This window comes from Camelina sativa, chromosome 15, assembly GCF_030686135.1.
Source record: "Camelina sativa cultivar CO46 ecotype springtype chromosome 15, ASM3068613v1".
NCBI classification, from domain to species: domain Eukaryota; kingdom Viridiplantae; phylum Streptophyta; class Magnoliopsida; order Brassicales; family Brassicaceae; genus Camelina; species Camelina sativa.
The window spans coordinates 1,244,975-1,267,620 of record NC_141894.1 but is presented as its reverse complement, the minus strand read 5'-3'; the positions used below and the strand labels follow the sequence as shown (position 1 = coordinate 1,267,620).

The 22,646-nt window shown below is 35.8% G+C and overlaps 5 protein-coding genes, 1 long non-coding RNA gene and 1 pseudogene across 8 annotated transcripts; 2 read left to right on the top strand and 5 right to left on the bottom strand.

Moving 5' to 3' along the window:
• Positions 1 to 297: 297 nt before the first annotated feature.
• LOC104744489 (non-canonical heme oxygenase HOZ, chloroplastic) lies at positions 298 to 3,402 on the top strand. The gene is made up of 11 exons (XM_010465554.3): positions 298 to 1,040; positions 1,398 to 1,460; positions 1,598 to 1,684; positions 1,831 to 1,929; positions 2,027 to 2,122; positions 2,203 to 2,268; positions 2,357 to 2,447; positions 2,548 to 2,615; positions 2,692 to 2,757; positions 2,873 to 2,988; positions 3,132 to 3,402. Exons 1-11 carry the CDS (start codon positions 864 to 866, stop codon positions 3,187 to 3,189), a joined length of 987 nt encoding a protein of 328 aa, XP_010463856.2. The 5' UTR covers positions 298 to 863; the 3' UTR covers positions 3,190 to 3,402.
• Positions 3,403 to 3,694: 292 nt separating this feature from the next.
• On the bottom strand, positions 3,695 to 5,342 carry LOC104744488 (uncharacterized). 2 transcript variants are annotated; one of them, XM_010465553.3, is made up of 5 exons: positions 4,955 to 5,342; positions 4,619 to 4,843; positions 4,237 to 4,510; positions 4,056 to 4,133; positions 3,695 to 3,947 (listed from the first exon to the last, which is right to left on the bottom strand). In XM_010465553.3, the coding sequence occupies exons 2-5, from the start codon at positions 4,777 to 4,779 to the stop codon at positions 3,894 to 3,896; spliced, it is 567 nt and encodes a 188-aa protein (XP_010463855.1). In that variant the 5' UTR covers positions 4,780 to 4,843; positions 4,955 to 5,342; the 3' UTR covers positions 3,695 to 3,893. The 2 variants fall into 2 exon arrangements, with proteins under 2 accessions (XP_010463855.1, XP_087344324.1); XM_087488198.1 differs by having other exon boundaries at positions 4,619 to 4,835; positions 4,955 to 5,144.
• A 105-nt stretch (positions 5,343 to 5,447) lies between these two features.
• LOC104744487 (uncharacterized) lies at positions 5,448 to 7,704 on the bottom strand. 2 transcript variants are annotated; one of them, XM_010465551.3, is made up of 2 exons: positions 6,476 to 7,704; positions 5,448 to 5,775 (listed from the first exon to the last, which is right to left on the bottom strand). In XM_010465551.3, the coding sequence occupies exons 1-2, from the start codon at positions 7,139 to 7,141 to the stop codon at positions 5,659 to 5,661; spliced, it is 783 nt and encodes a 260-aa protein (XP_010463853.1). In that variant the 5' UTR covers positions 7,142 to 7,704; the 3' UTR covers positions 5,448 to 5,658. The 2 variants fall into 2 exon arrangements, with proteins under 2 accessions (XP_010463853.1, XP_010463852.1); XM_010465550.2 differs by having other exon boundaries at positions 5,448 to 5,781; positions 6,476 to 7,596.
• A 961-nt stretch (positions 7,705 to 8,665) lies between these two features.
• Positions 8,666 to 11,396, bottom strand: LOC104744486 (5'-adenylylsulfate reductase-like 5). The gene is made up of 4 exons (XM_010465549.3): positions 10,689 to 11,396; positions 9,985 to 10,166; positions 9,471 to 9,595; positions 8,666 to 9,331 (listed from the first exon to the last, which is right to left on the bottom strand). The coding sequence occupies exons 1-4, from the start codon at positions 10,857 to 10,859 to the stop codon at positions 8,910 to 8,912; spliced, it is 900 nt and encodes a 299-aa protein (XP_010463851.1). The 5' UTR covers positions 10,860 to 11,396; the 3' UTR covers positions 8,666 to 8,909.
• Positions 11,397 to 12,382: 986 nt separating this feature from the next.
• LOC104744483 (putative F-box protein At1g77650 pseudogene) lies at positions 12,383 to 13,658 on the top strand (annotated as a pseudogene).
• A 178-nt stretch (positions 13,659 to 13,836) lies between these two features.
• Positions 13,837 to 17,915, bottom strand: LOC104744484 (putative disease resistance protein RPP1). The gene is made up of 4 exons (XM_010465547.2): positions 17,183 to 17,915; positions 15,955 to 17,080; positions 15,549 to 15,851; positions 13,837 to 15,365 (listed from the first exon to the last, which is right to left on the bottom strand). Exons 1-4 carry the CDS (start codon positions 17,794 to 17,796, stop codon positions 14,067 to 14,069), a joined length of 3,342 nt encoding a protein of 1,113 aa, XP_010463849.2. The 5' UTR covers positions 17,797 to 17,915; the 3' UTR covers positions 13,837 to 14,066.
• A 2,128-nt stretch (positions 17,916 to 20,043) lies between these two features.
• LOC147926186 (uncharacterized) lies at positions 20,044 to 22,133 on the bottom strand. The gene is made up of 2 exons (XR_015582180.1): positions 21,938 to 22,133; positions 20,044 to 20,275 (listed from the first exon to the last, which is right to left on the bottom strand). It is a non-coding gene; the product is annotated as an uncharacterized LOC147926186 (long non-coding RNA).
• Positions 22,134 to 22,646: the final 513 nt, after the last annotated feature.

Genomic DNA, 22,646 nt, shown 5'->3' with positions numbered 1-22,646 from the left:
ACTGCATTTACATCTGTTTTAAAGTAAATCACACCAATAAGTAAGTAAACAAGTCATTCCATTTGGGATGATCTATTCAAATCCAATACAACAGCGACAAGAGCCCTACCAATATTGTTCTTGTGAATTTGATACTAGGGTACCACGGTTACTAACACACACCACTAATAAGGCACTAAGTTATTATGGTAGTGAATAAATTGATTCAGGAAAAAGTTAATATTTCGTAAAAATACAGGGTGCTCTCTTTGCAAAGTTTCCTAAATTTTAAGATTCTGAGACTCTGAGTTCTCTGCAATAATATAAAAAAACAAAAAACTCGATCCCGGGAGCAATTTTGAGACAAATAAAAATGGTGTTGAACAGTCGATTGGTGGAGACGACGGTGAATCTATCGGCGGATCTCTGGCAATATGTTGCTTGTAACCCGGAGAGACTTCCTCGCGCCACCGTTCTCAATTTTATCTTCTGCATACCTCTCCTCCAACTCCGCCGCCTCGCTTCCTCTCTCGGATCGTACCTCTGCTTCGTTTCCGGCGCCGGAGTCGATCGCCGTACTCATTTCGATTAATTTCCCGGCACAGTTTCGACGAATCTTCTGTTAAATTATCGACTTTGATTTTGTAATTTTGCTTTTTTTTTTTTGTTTTTGATTGTAATGTAATCTGTCTGTTTGTTTGTAAACCGAAGACATTAAAATTTAAATAACCAGAATAAACCGGGAAATTTTAAAAAAGACACAAAATCAAACCGGGTTGTGGTTAACCATTGTGTTGTGTCTGTCGTCAACGGAGAGAAAGGAGAGACGTGTAAGCAAAACAAAGAACATCCGAAAGGTTCCGTTTTCGTGGGGGAAGAAGAAGATGAAGTCGCTAGTAGTGGCCCATCATCTCTCAACGCCTTTAATCACTTCTAGATTCTTGTTCCCTTCATGTCTTAATCACCACCGAGCTTCAATCATCTCCGCCGTCTCTTTTCCCACCGTCCGCCGTCGATTTCCTCCTCTCGCCATGGCCTCAGCAGCTCAGTCTTCTTCTCAGGTATCTATCTGGAGGATTCAAGTTTTATTAATGAATCTGATTTTGGATTGTAGTGGGTGTGGCTCCTTGATCTCTAATGTTGGCGCCGACTTGTTGAGTTGTTTCTGTCATTAGAGAAAGAAAAGGTCGAATCTTTTTATTCAAAATGGCAGACTTTTGTGCATATAAGCTCTACGAGGATGCTATGTATTAGATTGAAAAGGGGAAAGTTATGTTCGTCAGTGATCCTTTGTTGTCCTCTGATTTCGTGTTATCATTTTGATTTTGTTTGTCATATTTGTTAGTTATATTGAGAGTTTGAGTTCAACTGTTGAAAACTTCTAACTTTGTGTCATATACTTCTGCTCTACTAATCAGGCTGTGTCTTCCGGGAGTGTTGACAGTGAGACAGATGTTTTTAAATTGATTCAAGCTCACGAGGTAACTAATGTGCCAATTTTTGTAACCATGCTATCTTAACATATTCATCTTTATGATTTGATAATCATTCATTCATGTTCTGAGTGTGATGTGTATGAGTTTTAAAGTATTGATATGTGTGGTCGTCTAATTTTCAGGAGAAGGCTGCTCGTCTTTCCCCAGTCGAAGAAATCCGAACTGTGCTTAATGGTAGCCTTTGCGGTATGCTTTCCACTTTTTCTCAGGTGAGAGCAATTAAGTTTTTCTTCTTTGAATATAGTGTGTACCCAAGTCCTAGGATTCTGATTATTGTTGTTCACTATGTCACACATTGTAATTTCAAAAGCTACCATCATTCTATCTCATTTACCGTAATTTTGATGTGGTGCAGAAGTATGAGGGTTATCCTTCAGGGTCAATAGTTGATTTTGCATGTGATGCTGATGGTTCACCAATTCTGGCAGTTAGTAGCTTGGCAGTTCATACAAAGGTTTGTTGTTTATTCAAGGACTTATGATAATTCATCTCTGTTTTGCTGCAATTTGGAAGACTTTGAGCGGCCTTATAATTCATTCTGCCATTTGCAGGATCTTTTAGCTAATCCAAAATGCTCACTGCTAATTGCTAGAGACCCTGAAGATAGGACCGGTTTGAGGATCACCGTACATGGTGATGCAGTGTTGGTATGTATTTCGCCTTTGTTTGTTTTATATGCTCTTACATTCAAATAGAAAGCTTGAATGTTTTTCTATGTATTATTTAGGTTTCTGAAAAAGATCAAGCAGCTGTTCGATCTGCCTATTTATCCAAGCATCCCACTGCTTTTTGGGTAAACACCCTTTCTTGTAATGACCAGAAAGTGAAGAACCTCTCAAATAAATTAGTTAACTGAACCTTTTCTTCTTGAAACGTTGAAGGTTGATTTTGGGGACTTCAGCTTTATGCGGATCGAACCGAAAGTGGTCAGATATGTTTCAGGGGTTGCAACTGCTTTTCTAGGATCTGGAGGTATCTTTTCTGCTTCATCTTATTTATATCCTATCTTATGTGATCCAATTTACGTAATCCCGCTAATAAATTACTTACTCTCTGAAATCTCCATTACCAGAATTCAGCAAAGAGGAGTTCCAAGCAGCCAAAGTCGATCCCATAGCTCAATATGCACAGCCTGTAACGGTATAACAATCATATCCCTAGTACAATCGTCAACATATAGCAGTGGATGTTTACTAACTCCCTTTCATTTCGGCAGTCTCACATGAACAAAGACCATGAAGAGGATACCAAAGCCATTGTACACAATATAACATCCATACCTGTAAGTGATTTAATTCATCACCTTTATATTGGTTAACATAGACCTTGAGTAATGAACATATATTAACATAGATCACATTCAGACTATAGAATGAGTAAATTTCATTGAATATCAGGTGGAGAGCGCCTTGATGCTGGATTTGGACAGCCTTGGTTTCAACGTTAAGGCTACTCTTCAAGGGAACACCTTCAAACTCCGAGTTCCGTTCCCAAGACGCGCACAAGACAGAAAGTAAGATCAAGGACTCTATGTTGCAATTTGTTCCCAGTTTCGGACTAGACTCTTAAGAGTTAAAACTACTGATACCCTTTACTGTAAGAATGATCCAAAACTGATGGAGTAACTCTTAAATTGGTGGTGGTGGTGTTTTGCAGGGATGTGAAGACACTGATAGTGGAAATGCTTCAAGCTGCTAAGTCAGTTTCCAATTAGTTAGCTAAAAATAAAGATGGAAAGAAGCTATACCTTCTGCTACAACAAGAACAGCTTCCTCCTTTACACAATGCTTATCTTATCAAATGTTGCAGAAGAACATTCATTTAATCATGTATATATATATCTTAACAAGGGTATAACTAAACTTATACATGAAAAAGGTCATATTTAATTTGTGAAATATCTAATGATCAAATGACATAATTCGAAGTCTTGTTATTCTTTTTATACCATTTTATATACTTGTAATAAAGACGAAATGAGAAACAAATAACTGGATGAAATTGATGAAAATTTTGATCTAGAAGTGTAATTTCAAGACTTAATTTTTTTGTTTTTTTAAGCTTTAAATGCTAAATCTTTATTGGTTACACACTTGAGAGTTGAGAGTGGTTTAGCTTCTCAAGTGGTTTAGCTTCCTGCAGTGAAAAGAATATAGTATGTCAGACAATTATTGGTTAACACACTTGAGAGTCTGTGACCAAGTTATGACAAAATAGGATTATGATCTGGAAACAATAAGATTGCAATAGATCATCATGTTACACGTTACAACAAAGCACATACATTGACACAAAGAAGATGATTTATCCTTGTGTTCAACTTCAAAGTGCTCAACCGAATACATTTCATCTAAAATACATTTTTTCTTTCAGAGAAGTAAACCCACGAAAGTTAGCTTGAATCAATACGAAAACTTGTCAATCTGAATCAGTCTCCAAATTTCCCATGGCTTTCAATCCTCTGGCTCGCCTCTGCAACACACAAAACACATAACATCATTTCTTTACCTAAATAAAACAAATCTTAACCTCAATCGCTACTATAGAATCACTGGATTAGAAAATGAGAAAAGTCCATACCTTCTTAGAGCTCTTCTTCACCCTAACATCATATCTATCTGGACACAAATCAGCCAACCAGGTTCCAGGACTCACCATCTATATATAAATAAACCAAAAGAACATTATTCTCAAAACTGTTACTAAAGAAGAATCTTCAACACACATTCTAAAAAGACAAGTATAGAAAAGAAGAACTGACAAGTAAGCTTCGTTGGATGAGTTTGGCTCTCTTCTTAGGCCTATGTGAAGGTTTACAACCTTTCATAGCCAAGAAATCTTCTTCCTTCTCTTTGTTTGATAACGTTATAAACAGCTTCGGCCACATAGCCTCGTCCTTGACATCTTCTCCATTGTTTCCATCAAAACAATCTTTACCAATGGTATCCACAACACCTCTCGTAGTATAATACCTCTCTTCTTTCTCCGGCCGTCGCTCCGGTAATCCAGATCTGAGGCTTGTCCCTTCTGATCCTCTACAAAACAAAAAAAACCCACCAAGAAAGTGTGAGTCTTTGGCTACGATTCCAAGAGTAGTATTGAGCAATTCACTAAAAGGAAACAATCAAATCAGAAACACATACTTGGAGAATCGAGTGGATTGAAGGAGGAAGGTTTCATGACCTAGAAAACGAGAAGAAGAGTTTTTAGAGCGAGAGATCTTTTTGTCTTTGGCTCGAAGACATCTCAATCTCTTCTTGTTTCCCCACTGTAAGAAGATCTCTTGTTCTAACGCTGACGGCATACTTGGAACTTGGAAGCACTTCTCTGATCGATTCGATCGTCCCAACAGACAACTACCTTAAGAACTGACAAATCAAAAGAGAAATCGAATGTTAAATTGATTACAATTCACAAAAAGATGTGAAATTTCTCTGGGAAATTAGAGAAAGAAGAAGCTTGAGCTCTGCAAAAGTTACCTATCTTTTTACTCTCAAGATCCACAAGTCCCGGAGAGTGAAATGAATCTGATTGGCAAAACACAGATCGATGTTTTCACACCGGTGAGAAAGACGAAAGTGGAGATTCTGATGACTTCTACGACGTCGCTCTTTCTCTTTCTCTCAATCTCTCTACCGACTCTGTAAACGAGAGGGGGAAGAAGGCAATGGTTTGGTGGTTTTCGGCCTTTCCCTTAAGCCTTAGGGCATCATCTCTTTGTATCTGCGCCGTTGATGGAGTGCTCTTTAATATTAACCGTTCGATTTTAACATTGACGGTCCGATTTCATAGTACTGTAAGTGGGAAATTTACGGTCTGGTTCTTTTTCCCCCACTGGCTTAAAATTGACTTTTAACCGGAAAATCTACTTAAATTCTGGTTTAGCCCTTTTCTCTCCCTTTACCAACCAAACATTTAGATAGTCTATTTTCCTTTTTTTTTTTTTTTCTTAATAAATTTTAGAATAAGCAATTAAGAAATTGTCAAATGATATTTAAGTTCTTCTTACTGACGGTAAGGAAATTTACATATGAAATAATACTCACAATGATCTATTTTAACAATATAATATAATTTACAAAGCTTTATTTATTTACACTAAGAACATTCAAGTATGAACAATGAACTACTATTATAATGAAGCCTATGGGCATGGATAGACTCGTACTGACTCGTTTTGATTTCAAAGTCCATCGTAGTAACCCCCGAAAGATATTTGAGCTCTTACGACAGGAACACCTTTCGTACCAAATATTGCTTCGTTGATCTTTGTTGCATGATTCACAACTTCTTTCATCCTCTGCATCTCCACCAATTAAAAAGAAGAAACAATATTTCAATTTAAAATCTACTTAGAAATTGTAATGCTTTAATTAACTAGCACAAGAAACAATCAGAAATACAAAACGTACAAAGATATGAAACAAGAATCGTTCTTTTCAATTATAGAGATTGTTCCAATGGACACGTAAACTTTGAACTTATCATTTGGTCCGCTTAAAATATTCAAAATTTTGTTCCTATCATTTAAACAAAAGTTATCAATCAGTTAATCATACAACATCTGGAATAAATTAAAAAAATACTGTAACTTTTATAACAATTAGCCAATAATACTATCAAGCAGACAGATTACCAACTAATCGTCATGAACCATTACCATCAGAAAATTGTTTTCTACCATCTCTTTCCACTATATTGGTTCACATTCATCTTCACAAATATTACTTTTTTGTACAAGGATTCATATTCTATACAGTCTCTTATCCAAATCTATCACTCCCTTATCTTTCATATCATAGTATAGTATACTTCACCAATATCCAATGTTTATTTATCATTTAATTCAATAGTTTGAAATATTTTTATAGTAGAAATCAAAGATCCGTCTCAAGACGAGAAACTACTAGCTCAACTAAAACCAATAATTTTTCTTTAAATTATTTAACTAAGAACATTCAAAGATGAAATAATTTAATTTTAATTTTAAATCAGGTTACCTTATTATCATCGGAGTAAATCTGGAACCTTAGCAACTGGTTCTTGTTCTTAGAAATCTTGATATTGTTGTGTCCGAGAAAGAACACACATACGGTGGCAGCAGCAGCTGCGACACCAAAAGAACAAATTGCTCCAACCCCATTGAGACCAACCTTCCACAGGTTCAATCTCTCACCATCATTATCTTCTTCCTTTAAAATAAGCTCTTTCTTATCTCCCAAGTCATCTCCTCCTTCGGAACCAGAGGGTTTCGACGCAGTATCGTCGATCTGAGGCAGAGGACTCGTGATCCTCGCTGGTGGGTCAATTTTCATGTCGGCAAATTTAGTGTCCTTCGTTGTCTTGAAGGAAACGCTAGGTGACGAAACAGAGTCCGTCGACAGGGTTTGTTTTGAATCCGGATACTGATCCGGTTCAAGATCAGGGTTATTGGGTGTCTTCGTGTTGTCTTGATCCACCACCAACAAGGGTTCCCAAGCTATGGGAACTTGGACAAGCTTTTTGGGGACCACTATGGATCTTGGAGAAGACTCTGTTTCGTGAAGAGGATCTTTAGTAGAAGGGCAGAGGAAGTAATCCATCACCATGGCTCCATGATGATCCTCGTCATGATCAAGATCCTTGAAGCTGCTATTGGAGAGTAGTTCCCAATCCTCGAGATCCATCTATGTCTCCTTGATCCGATCTTTGGAACTTCGATTAGGGTTTTAGAAATAAGGAAGCGAGAAGATTTTTGTTTGAGGAAGTGAGAGATGTTTTGAATTATTGGAGCGAAGTGCGTTTGGTATTCTCATGGAGTAAACAACAACATCTCTCTCTGTTTCTCTCTCCCACGTGAAGGGGTTTCAAGATCCTTTAATAGAAGACAAGACACAAGATTCAAACTAGTTGAGACTATCTTTATTAAAAAAACAAAACAATCAAGAAACACATAATTGCTTTAAATTACACAGAAGATGCTTTGAAAACAATTAGCTCGATAAGCTCTTTTAATGTTGGGAAGAAAAAATATCAGTTTGTAAACATGATTGATATTATACGAAGTGGACACAAAACATACATGATACATGTACGCAAATTTAAAATTAATAAAAGTATAGATTTGAAGATGTGGGGTGACGAAAGTGAATTTAGAGCTTATCTAACGTAATGAAGTGACAAAAGAATAAGTGGTCCTTTGGGGACCCATTCCAAGAAGAACCATCGATTGCCTTCTTTGACAAGGTCCTTAATTTTTCTCCTCCATCATAATTGATGAAGTCTTCTTATTTGCTAGAAGCCTATAATTGTTTTAGATAGCAGTCACAAGGCTATAAACAAAAAAAAAGACATAATATATGACTTGATTAATTTTTTTCTTGCTAGAGTCCCCTTTTTCATAAGGACTAGAAGTTAAGATTAGAGCTAGGTAGATTCAGACCTAGCTAATGTCAGTTCAGTTCATTTTCGTAGTGAAACCCATTTATGAGTCGGTTACATATAATAGTACTAGTATATAGCTAAAACGTTAAATAGTTTTGGATAAGGTCTAGTTAATGCTGATGTATACATACATCATGTTGGAGTAAGGAGATTACGAAGAATCTTTGGTACTAATTTATGTCACTAGTAATATAAAAAAGGTCTAATTACATAGTTTGATGTGAACACACTACCCATATTCCAGATTCAGTAATAATGTGATAGTGCTGCGAATAAATCGTTTTAAAAAGTGTTTTCATCTCATACTATCTTTGGTAGTTCTCTTTTATTTGGACAATTTTCATTGGCTAATTACTAATTAAAGTTTCTAGAGAAGTTAAAACCCATCAAAAATCATAATTGGAGCTGTGATCTTTTACTTTTTATATATAAAACTACTTCTTTTATATTTTTCAGAAAGAAACCAAAGTGATTATTCTTCTTACCTTTTATAAAAAAAAAAATTTCGAACCCTGCAAAAGTTCCAAACGTTTCTGCTTTGGCTTTGTTCCCTACTTTTGGACATTTAAGCTTGATTCCTTGGTTTTTGTTTTCATGTTTTATGTGGTATCCTATAATGCACCAATGCACATGATGATAATAGTGTACCCTATCTTGGAATCATGGCAGAGCCAACCTAACTCGAAGAAGCATTACAACACAAAGCTGCGTAAAAGATTCAGACAAATTTAGCTGACTCAATCAATCAAATTATTCAGTAAAAGAAATGAGGCCGAAACAGACATCTCAGATTTTATAGAACAAAAAAAGGGAGAAAGATATTCACAAATAGAAGCAAAGCTGTTCCTGGATTTACATGCTTTGATGCAGACAAATAAAACTCAAAAGTCATATAACATTTCATTAAAGGAACTTTCAGACTTCCAGAACACACTTAAAAGCTTATCTCTTTCCAACGCTGACAAGATATTAGAATATCTTTCAAAGGGCCTTTGGTTTTAACCCTTAGGATCAGGATTGGTCTGATGAAGTTTGGCCAAGAGAGACAGATGCGAGTGATGAAGCCCAGGCTTGTGCATTCATTGCCCTTTCATGGAAGTTCCTCGTTTTGATGAGTCTAAGTTTCAACCATAACCTCCTCACATCCACCATATGAAGACCACGGCTGAACAGTTGGCTTACCTCTCTAAATCTTTCCAGGTTCAGATTGGGAACATAAGAGGCCCACAACGCTCTCATGCGCGATTCAGCTATGGGGAAGACAAGGATTGCTATTTGTAAACAGATAAACAGCAGAGATAGTATCAAGAACGGGTCTTGTTTGAATATTTCTCTGATAGATGTCCCGTTGCGCAACCATGTGATCAAATTACCATCGCCGGCATCTAAGCCTGTTGGTTCCCCTTCAGCCACATACTGTACAGGTTGGAGACCTGGAAAGCCAAAAAGAACAATAAGTTATTTTTAAATCTTTCAACCCGAAATGTGCTAGTCATATCTTGGACATAAAGCAAAGCCTGTTCAGGAAGATTGGAAGAAAACACAAGCAGACTATGTGGTTTGGTGTTTCACCTGTTGCTTCTTCATAAAACTCAATCAGGGATGTAAGATCCTTTCGACCATGGTACCGAGCTTTTAAAGTTTGGTTTATCATCAGGATTGAAGGTAAGCTATGGATACCATACCTAGAAAAGACACTGCAACAAAGAAAATAATAGAATCAGTTAGTAAGACAAAAGAAAAGGCCAACATACATGAAGAAACCTAAAAGCACTTAGGAGAAAAACCCACTAGCGAGACATTTACACAAGGCAGATAGGGTGATGAATGAAATAGCTAACCTATACTTGTAATATAATTCAAATGAATATTTGCCAAAGAAGTGTAAGACAGAGTAACAGAAAACAATAAAATATCTGCTAAGGTAACAACTTTATCCATCAGAGTGCGAAATAGCCAACTATCAGTAACAAAATTTATTGATGCGAGTCATTCAATCCACCTTCCCTGCTATACTAACTAGCATGGAAATAGAATAACAAACTATGTAACGTTTAAAAAAAACAAGACTAAGTAGGCTTCTTACGAGGGTAGTGCTTGAGAATGCTCCACAGTTAAGTGCTGTATTTGAGGAAACATGGAACTCAACATGTCAAACTTAGGGCGCAGAGCACGTGAGAATGGGCACCAGGAAGCATAAAAGAGTACAGACATATAAGCATTTCCATGGTTTAAAGCCATTAACCTGTCCAGTGAGTCTCCATCTACCTGCATAGTGAAAAATTTTAGACACTGCTTTTAGTTAAGAATAAAGCTTCAGATCCAACTTCATCCGCTTATAGAAGAACCAAAGTACACCTATTACAAATTTTGCTAAATCAAATATGCAGACAGAGAAGCTACTACACAATATGCAGTATAAGAGCATTAAACTCTAAACCCTAAACAGAGTCTAGATGAAGTTACAAAATTCGGATGATACTTTCAATTCACACAGTAGGTAGGATGATCCAAACTTGAAGAAAAAAGAAGAAAGCTTTTAACTTTCACGGCTAATAGTTATCAAAATCCTTCATTGCTTCCTAATTCAATAATTGGAAGAGTAAGTCTAATCCGATATAGATATAAAGCATTTGATTTCTAACCCGTCACACTAAAACCGTATGAAGACCCGAAACTCATCACAAAGCAAGTCCAAATCCAATCGCAATAAGAAGAAAGCTGAAGTTGCATAGGAATCATAAACTCACAAACAAACCTCAATAGGATAATGATGAAAACGTAACGTACCTGAATAGGAGGAGGAGTTGGATAGAGATAAAGAGGACATTTAGCATCTAAATCGAACCGGAACAGCTCGAATTCGTAATTGCAAACGGCCCGTGATGAAGCGAACCCGGACGTAAAGCATGACAGAGCTATCGCACACAATAGGAGAATCGAAACCCGAAGAGAATCCATGAGAGGTAATAATAATATAGTACAAAGAAAACTATCAATAAGAGGATCCTCTTAATATTATAAAATCTCTCTCTCAATGCACAAAAGAAAAAAAAAAAGAAATTGCAAGAAAGTACAAGAAGACGTAATACGAAAAAATTAGGTTGAAAAAACTGCAAAATTGGATGAGGGAAAGCGAAACCAAGATAGGAATCAAACAGAAAGGCTAGGGCTTAAGAGAAGGAGGAGGAGGAGGAGGCGAAGAAGAAAAACCTAATTTTACAAATTTGGGGGAAAACTCTCTCTCGGATCCGTATCCGAATTTTATCACCAAAAAACTATCTTCGAATTTTGTTTTTTCTTGTTTGGTTTGCAAGAAGAGAAACAGATCGGAAAACGCCAAACTCTCGAATGGATTTGAAGCTTATAAAAAACTTGGTCTCTCTCTCTCGTTGATGATATTTGGATATTTAAATAAATACCCAACCCCGGCCGGTCTTATAAATTCCATTTATTTCTGCTTTCTTCAATGGCTAAATTAATTATCTTTTTTTTTCTAGATATTTCTTTTACTAATTTCACATATTTATCTTTTTACTAGTGAGGAAGGAGAAATAAAATAAAAACGTGACATATTGATGTATTGCAATTTTTTAGAAATTATTAATTTTACCTTGGCGATTTTTTTTTTTAATTTATTACAACAACCCTATACAGTATATTTTAGTTTCCCATTAGAATTCTATAATTCGTTCCCCAAAAAAATATGATAATGCTAATAGTTGACTAATTTTGTTTTTTGGATTGTTTATGTCGTTCTTTGTTTTTTCAGGTCATATCTATTATTACTCACTTCTTATTCATTTTAATTAGCCAAAGTTGAAAACAATATGTCGATGTAGACTGGATCAATCGCGGATTCATTGACTAAGTCAATCACACAGAACCAGCATCACACATTGACAACTAGCATCATACACAAATACAACATAAAAGTGCAACACCAAGTACGTACTAGTAACTTATCCAGACGCTGCAAATTGATAATAATGGGACTAAACCTCCTACAGTCCTACTTAACTTTCACTGCTATTCTTTGTTTCTCCAATGTCTCTGGCCTCTCCATCTACATTTCTGCCGGCTTCAGTTCCAAAATATTAGTTTCTTCGTAGTCTCTCAGTCTCCATCATCATAACTCATTTTCGTCTATGGTATTCTTCTTCTCTCTTCATTTTCGTCTATGGAAAGCTAATTATTGACCATTACATATGCTTTGGGTCAAACAATGAATTCAACCATTCATTAATTTATTTTACCTCAAATTTTTTAATTTATAACTAAAAAAATCGGGTTTTGAGTGCTAATGGGTTATCAATAGCCCAAAAGTCCAATAAAAAACGAAAATTATAGAAGCCCAATATGATCCATCTTCCTTTTTTCTCGAAGCAGCTTTCTTCTCCCGCCGTCAAAAATTATCTCTCTGTTTCTTGAATTTCATCTACTGTGCAAAACTGAAACTTTAAGAGTTTGTTTGTTTGTCCTCCATGCCGGCGGCTTCGTCAAAAACAAAAAATCGTGGGCCAGAAGGCTCGTCGCTGCCTCGTGAGGTGGTAGAAGAAGAGATACTTATCAGGATTCAGATCGAAGATGTGATGCGAGCCAAGTCGGTGTGCAAAGAATGGTACGCTGTCTTCAAGGACAAGAGATTCATCTACAAACACTTGGATCACTCCCAGGAAAATCATGCAGGACGGTTCATTCGAATTCATCATACTACGTTTCAAATCATGAATCCGGTGACCCTTGATCTCTTAACTCTACCACTCCCGTCCGAGTTGATTGTGGGTAGTAAAATTCATAATTGTTTTAATTCTGTTATTCACTGCGACGGATTATTGCTATACGTTTTTCGTGACGGAAACGAGGAAAGGTGCAAGCTTGCAGTTTGGAATCCGGTTTTAAGCAGCAGCAGCGCAGTCAAATGGATTGAACCCCCCTTGCATGCTTCTCCTAGCTTCTGATAAATACGGTTTTGGATACGACAATGACCACAACTACAAGGTTTTGAAGTTTCAGTACTACCCAACTAATAGTGAGTATGAGATATATGACTTCAAATCTAAACTCTGGAGAGTCTTTCCTGCTATTACTTTCGATTGGATCATGTTGTGGCAGTATGTGTCTATGAAGGGAAACATGTATTGGCTTGCTAAACCCAGGAGTGCGCGGGGTTATTCCCAAATGTTCATCCAAAGTTTCGATTTCTCCAAAGAGACATTCAAGCCGTTAACATGTTCTTCTAGTTTCCCCGTTAAGATTGAGGTTGATCTGGTCCGCCACGAGTCTCTTAATTTAGTTGTCTTGTCAAGCTTCGGAGGAGATAGGCTTTCTTTATTGCATCAACATCGCGTTGGACACGACGACACCCCAAGGATCGAGGTTTGGGTCACAAACAAGGTGACTGATGCTGCTGCTGCTGTCTCATGGACTAAGTATTTTAATGTGACTCACCCTCATCTCCCTATATTGAATCCCCGTGCCTACGCTCACAGTATTCCCACATACTTTATCCACGACAAGACCAATGGTGGTGGTGGTGGTCTCATGTTATGGTGCGATAAACTTCTTGTCCAAGAGGAGGATAAAGATGATGTACAAATAAAGGATGATGATATTGCTTGTCCCAGCTTTTACGAAATTAGTGAGGGAGGTGAGATCAAAAACCAAGTTGAGACAGGACCACTGTGGTATGCACGTGGCCGTAGCACTTATAGATGTGGCAGTCTTTACGTTCCGAGTCTTGTTCCTCTTCCAGAATAAGACGCAAAAATAGACTCTCTATGTGTCTCTTGTTCTCGCAAAAATAGACTCTTGTGTGTCTTGTTCTCGCATGAGAGAATTCATGTATGTTCTTTCTTAAGCGTTTGTCATGGTCTTTCTTTTGTTATTCTTGTGTTTGCTTATGCTGTGTGATGAAACTTGTGCACTTCTCTATCTATACGTTAAATGTTTCAACTATAATTTTTTTACAATATAGTCTCGTTTCATTACAAAGCAGTTGATGTAATGTGTGTGTATGCATGCGGTTTCTTTTGGATTCATATCATGCCTGAACCGGACTCGATCGTTATCATAATCACACGCACACACATACATTCATTTTTGGGTTTAGCAAAACCAAATTACTGATGGAATCTTAGTGGACCAAAAAAGACTGAATAAGGGACTTTAGAGTTGGAGTACTACCCCACATTCTTTTATTACCGCTTCATTCCTATCGACTTGGAAATCAAAGAAAAGCTCATTGGATGTCACGTCCACTTCAAATTCAAAGCTGTACAAGTGCTCTTTTAGAGGGGGAGCCAGATAGTAGTGTGTTGGTCTGCAAGGAACAATGACGCCACGATCCATAATGCGGTACGATACCTTCATAGCTTTTCTATCATACACCTCTTCCACCTTCTTCTCCTTGACACTTTTATCAAACAGCAAGATGCACGCCTTAAATCTCATGGATGTAGGGAGATGCCTCTCATTCAACCTGATTGTCAAGGAACTTCCACTAGTAGCTCGGTAAGTGAAGTGCGCAGGCACTTCTCCACCAGGTAAGACGACACGGTTAGTACTTGTCTTGATGATGAGTTCCCTCGCTTCTTTATTCAGTTTGAAGCAGTTAACAAAGCATAGACAAATGTTTGGATTGTGAAATGAGCAATCGAGTCTTTCTAGTGACTCACAATTTACTGCTTTTAGGTATGACAAGGAATCTGAAAGTTGTGGGAGTGATACCACCTTCTTACATTCCTTGAGTACAAGGCGATCTAGACGAGTGAAACTGCTGAACCATGAAGGAAGGTTTTGTATATTTGTATCGCTCAAATGAAGCTCCGTAACCCTTTCTAGAGCATGCGGACAATCCTTGAGATTTTCATTGTATGACATTTCCAAGTCAAGAAGACGAGACCACAACTTGATCGACGAAGGCATATTTTTTATTGCACTTCCCATGAGCCTAAGATCCATAATGTTTGTGGAGATCTCTGGAAAACTTTTCAACAACAAGCAATCAGTGAGATCAAGTGTATCAAGAGATTTCAAGTTGATATTAGTAGGAAGAGCCTCTAACTTTGAGCATCCTAATAAAGTCAACGTTTGCAATTTATGAAGATTTCCAATAGAGGAGGGTAGCTCCACCAGACCAGTGCACATATCAAGATATAATCCTTGAAGATTAGTGGCATTTCCAATTGATGATGGGAGTTTTACCAGACTTGAACAACCAATGAGATTCAACCATACGAGATTAATGGCATTCCCAATACTGGAAGGCAGCTCCACCAACCTCGAGCAATCACTAAGATACAATCTTTGGAGTTTAACAACACTCCCAATGGAAGAAGGGAGCTCCACTAAACTTGAGCATCCAACGAGAAATAATTCTTCAAGTTTAGTGGCAGTTGTGAGATCAGGTAGCTCCTTTAGGTTTTTGGAATGATTTAAATACATCCACTTGAGATTTCCAAGCGGCTATACAAATAAAAAAGACAACGTACATTACTTCCAAACCACTAAGATTATATTCAAATAATAACGAATGATAAGACTACTCCTTTAAGCCTAAAACTTGTAAAAACTTATTATATATACAAACAAAATCAAACTAAAAATTTTAAAATGGGAGAGAAATATATACTTAAAACAATATCGTACCTGATTTCCTTCCCATAGCTTATGAAGTTTGCTGAACCGCAAGTTTAATTCAACAAGGCACTCCGTACGAAAATTGGAAGGCAAACATGTCATTGGAAAACGATCCCATTCTAGTATTCTAAGTTTTCGGGATAGACAATTCAAACCTTGCGGTAAGCACAATTTATCGCTCTGGTCACCACGTCGGTAGTAAAATCTTAAGAATTTAAGGTTAGACATTCCTTCAAAAGCTCTCTCACTTAAATTTAATTCTCCTGACAGCTCAGATGGGTAGAAATGGAGGCCTATCACACTTTTACTACCCTGAAAAAAAGACCAGATAATACATAAATATAGTTAAAAGATGGTTATTATTTCTCATATAAAAGTAATTTGTAGAGAGCAACAAGGTAATGAAAGAACCAACCGTGTCATCAGTGAGTACTTCACAAATATCTTTAGTATTAACCAAAAATTGACGCTTTCCACACTCATGAATGGATTGGGGTCCAAGCTCATGACGAACTATTTCTTTACCTAACTGTTCTAGCAGATTATGCATCTTTATCCTTCCTTCTTCAATAGATATTAGAGATTTCTCAGTTAAGATATGAAGCCCTTGCCTCACATCCAAGAAATCATCATGCGCAAGATGTTCTACCACTTTTTCAACCCTTTTATGGTTGAATAGGCATGCTATATGAAGGAATAAATTTTTATCTTCATCACATAAGGCATCGTAACTAAACTTTAAAATGCTTTGAATACTGGCATCAAGACGAGTCTTTAACCTTGGTAGTGCAATTATCCACTCGTGTTTAGACATTCCCCGAAAATGGGATCCCATAACTCTTAGTCCCAATGGTAGTCCACCTACAAGTTTTGTAACTTCCGATGCAAGCTTCTCGAAACCCTCTTTAGGAAACTTTTTTTCAAAAGCATACATACAAAATATTTGACAAGCTTCAGATGTTGATGGAAAACCCACCTTGTATATGTGGTTGATGCCATGTGCCTTCAAAAGTTTTTGGTCTTGCGTTGTGATGACAATCCGACTTCCATGACCAAAACACCGAGTATCTTTTGCTAGAGCATCTAGTTGAATTGACTGATCAATGTTATCAAGAACAATAAGAACTTTCTTGTTGTTCAACCTATCTTGTACAACTCCTAGATGAGGAATCTCGATATCCTTGTGGTTTACTATTTGAGACATAAACTGTTTCTGTAACTGCAACTTTGTATTGTAGTCATCAGTACACAGTGGTCTTGTATACATAAACTCTTTAATGTTTTCCATAAAGACGCTCAGCTGGAAAGATTTTGAGATTTGGTTAAACAGAAATCTGGCTATGGTGGTCTTACCGATCCCAGAGGGACCCCAAATCCCTATCATCCTCACTTCATCAGACTCTAGGCATAACAACGGCTCCATTTCTTTCATACGAGCTCCCATCCCAATTAAACCGTCAAAATCACGTGATGGTGTTGAATTATTCAACACATTTGAAACATTAGTAGCGATTTTTTCGATCATGGCTGCTTCATTATCCCTAGCAATATTGGAGAGATTAAATGATGTATACGTGAGTTATTAAGTCATGATAATTGTTTTGTCTAGATATTTTGAAAGACTACAAATCAAGAGGGCAAACCAGTTTCGAGAATCCTCTCCAGCGATCTTGGACACAGCCTCCAAAACTGTTCTCCATCTCTTTATTTCCTCTTTTGTCTTACCTTTACAAGTTTTTGTAAAGACCTTTCCAAAATCTCCGGTCTGCTTCTTTACGTGTGTTGGAGTTACGTCATAGAAAATGGTCATCACTATTTGACCAAACTCTTTTCTGCACTTCATGATCTCCACCAACTCGTTAAGACACCATGACGAAGAAGCGTAGTTCTTTGAGAGCAAGACAATTGCAACTCTTGACTCTTTGATAGCTTCTATGAGCTCCGGACCAATAGATTTGCTCCTCTCAATATCATTATCGATGAATGGGTCGATTCCCTTTCTTCTGAACTCTTTAAGGATGTGAGTAAGAAAGGTTCTTCGAACATCTTCCCCATGGAAGCTCGGGAAGACATGATGTTTCCAGTTTCGAGACAAAGAAGGAGAAATAACAGAAGAAGTAGAAGAAGATGAAGCGATTAATGTTTTGTTTTGTTGATGGAATCTGAATTTTTTATGAAGCAAGAAAAATATTATACACAAAGGCGTGAAGAAGCTAACCGCAACAGCAAAAAAGCTAAAGAAAAAAAGAGAATCCATAGAGTGTAATTTAAGCAAATTTCAAGATCTCAAAGTTTGCATAAAAAAGAAAAAAGTAGAAGATAGAGATGTTGTTGAGAAAGATCTGAAGAATCGATTTCTTTGTTATCTTGTTTATGGAGGAAGGATTAACAAAGAGATTTTTGTGTGTATTGGATAGAGAACGTTGACTCTGTTTGCAGAGAAGCTTCATGAATGTTTCCATTGGTTGTTTAAAAAATAATAGGATGTGCCGCTCTGACTTGAGAAAAATATTAAGTCACGCTTTGTTGTCATTAAATCATATTTTCGAGCATGTTTTATTGTATTAAAAAAAAATCAGAAAGTAAAAAAATCAATGAATTAATATTTCCACCAAATTCAGTGAAGTAAAATTTACAGATTGGGGGTTGCCAAAGCTCAAACCGTGTTGTTCATGTGGTTAGCTGCTTCCAGTTTGACGCCTTTCGTTGGAGCTTTCCTCTCAAGTGTGTATTTGGGTCCTTTCCTCAACGTAGACATTGCTTCTCTCTTCAGTTTCCGGGTAATTTCCGTCCCCTCTTCTCTCAAATTCGCTTAAAAAATCGGTTTTTTCTTCTTCGTTTTCTCAGTTTAATCTGGTTCGATTTCAACTCTGTGTTAAATCTAGACACTTACATTTTTTGTAACTATAACAAAATCATCTATATATATAAATTATTTGATTATTTGATACATTGAGTATAGTTTACACTTAAATTCTATATAAATATAAATTTTAGGTGTGATTGTTTATATATGACAGTAAATTAGTCATTTTTGAGTTTTTGAAATGTTAAATAGATATTAACAAAAAAAAATAAGCAAAACATATGTAAAATATGAACAAAACATAAGTAAAATATTTTGACATATGTGTTTTTATAACATATAAAATAAACTTTTAGATATTACCATTTTGTTAATTCATTAAAAATATTTTTCGTATAAATATTTTTCATATTTACAACCCACATTTTTATTGGCCATGTTTAGTTTGAAAAAATATATAGTTAGGTTATGTTTTGTTCATATTTACAAAATATATGATTTGTCCACAATTTTTACAAATATATGATTTTAATAACAAACAAATATATTTTACTCATGTTTTGTCCATACTTTACATATGTTTTGCTTATTTTTTGTTAATATGTATATAACATTTCAAAAAATAAAAAAATAACTAATTTGCTGTCATATATAAACAAATCATAGCCTTTATCTCATGGGTCGTTCTGTACGAACGCGCAATCCTCCCTTTAGCTTCCAAGATCCAAGGCAGACCGGTTAGGATCAATGTCAAGATTCGAATGGGATTAGGGCTATTCATATCCTTCTTAGCAATGGCAGTTTCGGCAACTGTTGAGCATTGCATAAGGAAAACCGCGATAAGCCAAGGACTAGCAAACAACGCCAACGCAACAGTTAATATCTCAGCGATGTGGCTGGTATAGAATTTAAGAAAGGTTTGAAAGACAAATTATAAGAATAACTCTCTTATTGGTTAAGAAAAATAACTCAAAAACTTAAGCTCTCTCTTACAAACCTCTCTTTCTCTCAAAGCTCACAACTCTTAGGTTATGCTACATCTTAGCATCTCCTTATATATAAAACCCCTAAGTATATTTTCCTAAACTTAAATGAAAAACTTCTTATTCTATTACATTTAGATATCTCCTAAATATAATCTCCAATGATAGTTTTGTAAAAATGTTTGGAACCATTCTTTGAACACAATATCTTTATCTTCTAGTGTCAAGAACCTTGACACTTAGCTTGTAAATTGTAACTTGTACTTAGAAGGTTGTGACCATCATTTATGTATTTGGTTTATGAATTTACCAGATGTAACAGCTAAGAAGACAAAGGAAAACATACTTCATTGACATCTTCACCATTGTTTTACTCGTAAAATTAGTTATCACAAAAAGATGTTAAAGATAGTGGAATGGTGGTACAGGTTTTTTTGTGGACCCATTTTTATACAATGCTCTCGCATATATCATATTTTTGTCAACAATTAAATCTTTACCAAAGTAAAAAGTAGAAAATCATTAAATAAACGAAATTGACTTTCTTACCAAATTTTATAGAATGATCAAAACCAAAACATCAGGAGATTGAACGTAAGAAATTAATACACTTTGACTAAAATTGTGGTCGACATAAGGTTTTTTTTTTTTTAACATTCCCCCCCCCCCCCCCCCCCGTATGTACAATTCTCAACCAATTGTAATACTTTGTGAAAATAATCAGTTACTTTATTCGATTAAACGTGATGATATATAAATTTAGCATTGACAAACGCATAAAGTAAAAAATGGATCGGGAATACATTTTATATAACACCCTGGTTTGCAGTGAAATCTTTGTGGTGTAATAACTTGCGTTGAAACTTCTTGATGCAACACCATTTGAGGAATCTCTTCATATAATAAACGTGTTGCCTCAACGTTTCGAATTGATACGGTGCTCGTCACTACAAAAACCAAAATATACATTGTTATAAATCAACACTTACATGTAAAAGTATATAATATAAAATGAAATTTGTTTGATATTAATGTGAAGATTTTATACAGTTTCCAAATTTTGACTGAAATTACAGAGAATACAAGTAGGGGAGAAAAAAAAATTTACAAAATAAACAGACAACAACAAAAAAATAATAGAGGAAAGCATAAACCTAAAGCAGAAACAGAACAAGAAACACCAATTCCAAAATGCCAAATTCGGAAATTTACTCTAATAACTTTAAAAAATTGGAATTCCACTCTAATAGCTATAAGTAAATCAGATCCTGAAGAGGCGAACCTTCAAAATTTTTGGATAAAGCGCCACTCCGCAAACTAATGCAAAAAGGCAATGACAACAATTAAATTATTTACAAATCCGTTAGTTAAAAGAGCTTTTTCGAGCAACCAGAGAAAGCACCTCTAAAAACAATTTTTATTTATGGAATATGGATATATATATATATATATATATATATATATATATATATATATATATATATGGGTGCACTTTTACCAAAAAAAAAAAAAAAGTATGAAATTTACAAAGATACGGAAAGCGCACTTGGTTGATAATTTCTTCATTGTTTCATAATTTGAAGATACTGGTATTTGATCAGCTGTGAAAAGCTTTTGCGAGAGATTAATATTTTTTTAAAACTATGATGGATACAAATATATAATATCTAAATAATAATATAGAATATATTCGGGTATATTCTAAGTTTTTAACTATAGAAATGGCATGGTCTTAGACTCTCAGTCAAGTATCTTTATAAATTATAGAAAGAAACTCAGTAATTAAAAAAAAAACAGATTAAAGTGAGTTTTGACCAAATTCACTAGAAATACATAAGTCCACATTAATAGATTCAGGTACACTTTGACTAAATAAAAATAAATTGATAGCTGATAAGTCCAATTAATAGATTCATGTACACTTTGACTAAAAGAAAACTAAATTGACAGCTGATTTCCCGTCATGCAGTAATTCAAAGTGAGTTGAGCATTCAGAATTGTTTGTGCTCAGTTTACTTTCATTAGTGACTTAAATCGTTTACAATTCACAGGTACAAGTAAAAAACAAATTGTATTTATGGAGATATATATATTAGGGTACGTGTACCGTGTACTTTATATAGATAAGGCTTCTTGGTTCATAGAAAAACTCAGTTAATAAGAATTAGCTAGGACGTGCTTTGTCAAGTGATTATGATTGTTGTTGACTTGAAGAAGTGGTTAAAGCTTCTTCTATGGCCTTTCTTGTTGGATATTTAGAAAACATGATTTTGTTGTAAGTGAAGAATATATTGAGGACCTAATTGTAATTAGTAAATACCTACTCTCTGTTGTAATCACTATAAATATTGTAAACCCTCACACTTAATAATAATATTGAGCAATAGACGACACTTAGAAAACATTGAAATCTTTGATTAGTGTAATTGGAAGGGTAATCTAATCCGATATAGATTAGATATAAAGCATTTGATTTCTAACCCGTCACTGGAATCTTTACACACTTAAACCCAATCCAATCGCAATAAGAAAGCTGAAGTTGCATAAATAACCTCAATAGGAATCAACTCACAAAATAAACCCTAGGGTAATGATGAAAACGTACGTACCCTCAATAGGAGGAGTGGGATACAGAGAAGGAGGGCATTTAGCCGCTAAATCGAACAGGAACCGCTTTAATTCGTAATTGCAGACGGAACGTGATGAAGCAAACCCGGACGTAAAGCATGACAGAGCTATCGCACAGAAGAGGAGAATCGAAACCCGACGAGAATCCATGAGAATGGTTTAATTTGGTTCTTTGCTTTTTCAGGTCAATTCTATTGAAGTATTGATGGTGTCATTAATAACCAAAGTTTAACCCACTTGCATTTATTTAATCAAGATCCTTAAACTTGGGTTTGAAACATATATGGGCCTATGGTGATATCAAAGGCCTTTTAGTTCAGCCCAAATCGGGTCCATGATTCAGTTAAAATACTTAAGACGAAGATAAGCAAGCTTTTGAATTGCGATTGGATTGGGACTTGCTTTTGAGATGAGTTTCTACAATTCAAAAGCTTTACTGTAGACTGTGAGCTCAAAGCAAAGCTCGTTGGAAGTCACATCTACTTCTAAATCTAAATCAAAGGTGTACAAATTGCCCTATAAAATGTTGTAGCGCAAGGTAGATGGAGGTGTCCCTGTGGGCATGGAACAATGAGGCCATTCTGTTTGTCCATGACCTTAAATGAGGTAACTTCACATCTTCAGGAGCAGCATTAAATCTTTTTTTGTCTTCATGATAGAACAGAGTGATTTAGAACAGACACTTCAGCT